The sequence below is a fragment of the Gopherus flavomarginatus genome, chromosome 1, assembly GCF_025201925.1.
Source record: "Gopherus flavomarginatus isolate rGopFla2 chromosome 1, rGopFla2.mat.asm, whole genome shotgun sequence".
Lineage (NCBI taxonomy): Eukaryota > Metazoa > Chordata > Testudines > Testudinidae > Gopherus > Gopherus flavomarginatus.
Window position 1 is genome coordinate 200,312,755 of NC_066617.1, and position 5,145 is coordinate 200,317,899.

General features: G+C 39.2%; 1 protein-coding gene across 1 annotated transcript; it reads right to left on the reverse strand.

Annotated features, from left to right (window-relative positions):
- Positions 1-2,349: 2,349 nt before the first annotated feature.
- LOC127055207 (claudin-8-like) lies at positions 2,350-3,018 on the reverse strand. Its single transcript, XM_050961922.1, has one exon. The coding sequence runs from the start codon at positions 3,016-3,018 to the stop codon at positions 2,350-2,352; it is 669 nt and encodes a 222-aa protein (XP_050817879.1).
- Between the last annotated feature and the right edge of the window lie 2,127 nt (positions 3,019-5,145).

Here is a 5,145-nt window from a genome sequence, read left to right on the forward strand (position 1 = left end):
GTAAATCAGTTTTGAGTGTTTTATTTCCCAAGGAATCAGACCACCTGTGTTTATTATACAGCAAATCCTAAGACCTAATGCATAAAACAATACTGAAGTAGGAGAGCACTGGTGATGAGGAGATTAAAGCACCCTTTCACTGGCTATAAAGAAAAATATTTATTCACTTTAATATATTTAAAAAAAAGCAAGAATAAAGGAAAGAGCAAAATATACTTATTTTTATATTAAATATATACAAATTTCTTAGCTGTTAACTGTCATTTCCAAAGCTATTTCTTCCTGTAATCTCAAAAATATTTAAATGGATGGTCACATCAAGTTATTAAACTCAGTATTAAAAACTGACATTAAAAAACCTAGTAATAAAACATACAGTTGGTCATAAGGTCACAACAGTTGCAGGGTGGGAGGGAGAAGAGGATTGTGAATGTAGTATCTTAAAAGTAAATACATCCATGTGGCCGGTTCTGTTTATTCACTGACATAGTCAAAGCAGAATTCCTCTTTAATGTTCATGAGGGACCATACCTGATTTTTAGGAATCATACTAAGTCATGTACAGTCAACCTGTAAAACTCGTTGCCAGGGGATCTGAAGGCCAAAACTATAACGGGGTTGAAAAAAGGATTAGATAAATTCATGGAGGATAGATCCATCAGTGGCTATTTGCCAAGATGGTCAGGGATGTAACCCTGTGTTATGAGTGTTCCTACTGTCTGATTGCCAGAAGCTAGGAGTGGACAACATAGCCTGGATTACTTGATAATTGCCTGTTCTGTTCATTCCCTCTGAAGCACCTGGCATTGACCACTGTCGGAAGACAGGATAATGAGCTAGATGGATCACTGGTCTGACCTAGTATGTCCATTCTTATATTTTTAAGACCTTGACACATCTACATTTGATGCTTGTTCTGTGTTCTTCTTTTTCAGAAAAGTTGAGTCATCTGTGCTTTTATTCAGGTGTTGCTGGTGTTCTGTCCTTTTCCCTGTAGCATATAACCATGGGTCTCCATGTCTCTGAGAGCTGGAGTAAGAGAGTATCATTTGCCCCTAGATTTCTTAATTGCTCAAAATGTGTTCCTGAAAATGTGATTACTTTGTAGTGCTGCCTTACGTGAGGCCGTTTCTTACTAAACTGAACGTACATCTATTGTGTGAATTGGATTGATTTTTGCAATTGTCTTTAGCTGGTGTGTGAAAAGCAAGTCTTTTAGAAAGGTCATCCACAATTCATGCCAGAACCCCAGGAATCATCCATTTTCCCTACCCCACACTCTAGGCCTCATGCTGCAGTTACTATCCATCCAGTCAAGGCAAATCTTTGAACAGAGCAAAACATCCTTTACCACTGAGAATTGGTGCTCCCATTCATTATTCTTGTGGAAACTCTTGCTGAGGCAGTCTGCAGATGTGTTAATTATTCCCAGATGATGCACAGCCAACAGGGTGATCTGATGTCCGATGCACCAATTCCAGAGTTTAATCACCTCCATGCAAAGTGAGGTGGACTTGCTCTTCCCTGGTTATGCTGTACATTCCATAGTCATAACTCTGACATGCATGGTATGGATGAAAGGTAAAAATCTTTTTGCGGGCTTTGGGCACTGCATAAAATTTGAGGAGACTGGTGCACAGTTTGGACTCCAGCAGAATCCAAGAACCCTGAGCCTCATGACTGTCCAGGAGCACTCCCCAGCCCAGTAGAGAGGCATCCATAATGAGTGACTTTGTGGGAGATGGAGAATCAAAGGGGACCCCTACGCATAAAGTGTCTTTGGTTTCCCACCAGATAAACAATGCTAGAATGTTGTGAGGGACTAAGATTTGCTTGTTCAAGACATCTCTGCTCAGAACATAGACTGTCCGCAGCCATGCCCGGAGGCACAAAAGATGGTGTTGGACAATAGAGTGAGTCAGACAATAATCATTAAGGACAGTAAACATCAGGGTTCACATTTTTTTTGTATAACCATTAAAACACAAATTGTCAATGTCATATGTCAAACCATACAAAGCAAATATCTTAAAATCAAACTCTAATAAATTCTCAAGTGGCATATTTCTTTCTTTGCTTATCTGCAAATTTTGATTATTACCGATGGAAATATTCCTTTCATCGGTTTGTATGTGTGGTGAAATAGACATTTACTGACATGTACTGACAAAAATCTAGTCCTTCCAAGCCCAATGATAAAAAATAACAATAATAATAATGATAGATAGATAGATAATAGTGAATTACAAATGAACCAAACTGTTCCTACTTTAGCCACTTACAATTCAAAGTAGGCATTAATGTCCATCAGTACAAATCAAAATGCTAAACAGAAAGATCACAAAACAGCTAGACATAAGCATGTCTGGTTGTGGATTTCATTTCCACATCCTCAAACTTGTGCGGTCTATGACAGGAATGTGATGAATACCTCCATGTTCTGGGTTTGTCAGCACAGCTATAAAAGCTACAAAATATTGCTCCTCCAATCATGAGAAATGCTGAGCTCACGCAACCTAAGTAGAGGGCAGCTCCCAGGTCTCGTTTCAATCCTGCATGAACTGCTGGATTATAGAAGTCTCCAATGATGTTGCTGGCAGTCCAAGATACAGGTATCAAAATTAGAATCCCAGTTAGGATAAAAATGATCCCAGCTGCCAGCAGAATGTTATTCCTGACTTGCTTGTTATCCCCAACACACACAGTGCACTTCATGCCAATAATTGCTGTCAGAAAGGCAATAACAGACAGCATCACAGCAAAACACATCAGTCCTCTGGATACTTCTAAAATAGGTGGGAGTGCCAGTACGGTGTCATAGAATTTACACTGCAACTTGATGTTGATTTGATAGATGCAATTCATCCATAGTCCTTCCCAAATGTTCTCAAACACCACAATATTACCTTCAATGAAAGCAGACACTCTCCACTGAGGCATGGCAGTGATTGCAAAAGTCCCAATCATGCCGATGCCTCCAAGTATTAGGCCTGTGATTTGCAGTGCCAAACAAGCCATATTCTTTCTGAGACACGTGCACCAAAAAATAGTCCACAGGAATGTGTTTCCAAAGCAGAGTTTCTTGGAGATAAAATCGAGAGCAAGAAAGAATCTTTGCTGTAATAGTTTGCTTGTGTGCCAAAGGGATTTTGAAGCAGTTTCAGTTTGTATTTCTGAAGTTCAAATAGGCAGCAGTCCATTGCTGACTGAGTAGAAGGACCTGCTATTTATCTGCTTTGATATTTGAAAGACCTCTGACTAGAGCACTTCACAATCAGGCCCAACAGCTTTCCAGCCAATGAGAGGGTAGATAGGGTGTATCTAGGAATATCATACTTGACTTCATTGCTCCTTAGTGATGCTATAATTAAGTGTGTGTCAGGGTCCCCATTATAGAAAGCTAATTACAGGGTTAATTATTCCACAACAAAACTGCATCTGTGTTGAAACATAAAACATGAAGTGTTAGCGCAGGACTTAATTTCTGTCATGTAAAATATTGCATAACTTAGATCAGTATAATTATTTCTATGATGAAAGCTAAAATGGCATTTAAGGTGGGGCTTACATGCTTTTTGCCGTCCAATAGTTGAAAACATCTGATTTAAACCCAAAAAACAAAAACTTGCAGGCACTTACTGTAGTTCTTTAACAGTGACTCCTGGTATAAAATGTAAAAGCATAATCATAGAATTATGTACAGTAAGCTCAAGTACTGTAGCCAACATCAAAGCTTTACTTAAACAGATGCGTAATTTATAAGGACACCAAAATAAGTAGCTGGCATCATTTCATAGCTTTTTCATTTGAGTCTAGAAGGAAAGGCCAGTGACAGGAAATAACCTCTCTGTGACTTCCTATTAGCAGGCGAGTGTATTCTGTTACAGTAACTTCTTCTAGTGGACACTAGCATGGAAGAAAAGCTCTCCAACAAAATAACGCGGCACTAATTCATTCATTCATATTATAGTGCTTGCCTATTCTCTAAGTGGACAACACTTACATGATGGTTTAGTGGATATGGATACCTCCTACAATATATAACATGGACTGCTCAGAGGACTACAAGCCAGGTCTCCTAACCTGTAATCTTGTTAGTGGTCTGGTTTGCTTTGGGCATGAGGTTTAGCTTCTCTCACTCTTTCATTTTCCCATCCCTGACTGGAGCTGATAATACATAGCTACACTTGGGTCTTGTGGAGATTAATTAGTTTGTGTTAGTTCAGATCTTTGAAATACATGGCCAGATCCTCAGCTGGTTTTAGGTTAGTGTACATCCATGGAAGGCAGTTGAACTATGCCAATGCACACCAGCTGAGGATCTGGCCCATAAAGTGCTGCCTAAGAGCTATCTATAACAATTGTTGAGTCATCAGCTTTATATAGGTGTGAAAAGTCAAATGCATTCCTTGATTTTTATGTTTATTTTTAAATTTCATTACAGCCAAAGGTGCTTATACAAGTATTTTAAATTATTAAAAATAAGGATAAAATCCATAATAAAATGATTTTGCCTTCACTGGCTTATAAGGGAAAAAAACTCTCTCAGACTACCACTACTAATGCAGATTCTAACAGACCAAGGAAGGTCTGTAAATAGTGCTTTGCAAAGTGAGCTGAGCATTGAAACGGATATTACATGCCTGTGTGTTAAGTCCTGTAGGGGGAACTGGCCAAATAATGTTGAGTCTAGCAGCAGGAACCACGGAGTGACCTAAAACCTCCTTGATGGAGATACAATATTCAACACCTGGATAGTGCTCTTGAAGTTCTAAGCATTTTTTTAAACATTCTCTAATTCTCAAAACAGGCCTATGAGGTAGATGTGAATTACTGTCCCTATTCTCTAGATGTGGAAGGTGAGGCTGGGACATTAATAAGCCTCAGAGAGAAGTGTCAGAGCTAAGGCTAGAGGTCAGACGTAGGAGCCAGATTGCTGCTTCCCAGTCTCGTACATCGAGCATTAAATGACACCGGCTCTACTTTCAAGCAGGGTACTACTTTCTCAGAGCTGGACTTTTTGAAAAGAGGCCTAGATATGGACCTTGCAGTAGTAAGCCTGGACCTTGTTCTCTTTACTGCTTCTCGCTTATACAGTAGCTCTTTAGAGCTTGATGAGTTTTATTTTATCACCAAAAAAGTCAA

Excerpts from the sequence above, each read along its gene's own strand:
- LOC127055207 (XM_050961922.1), bottom strand. The coding sequence starts at position 3,018 with ATGGCTTGTTTGGCACTGCAAATCACAGGCCTAATACTTGGAGGCATC.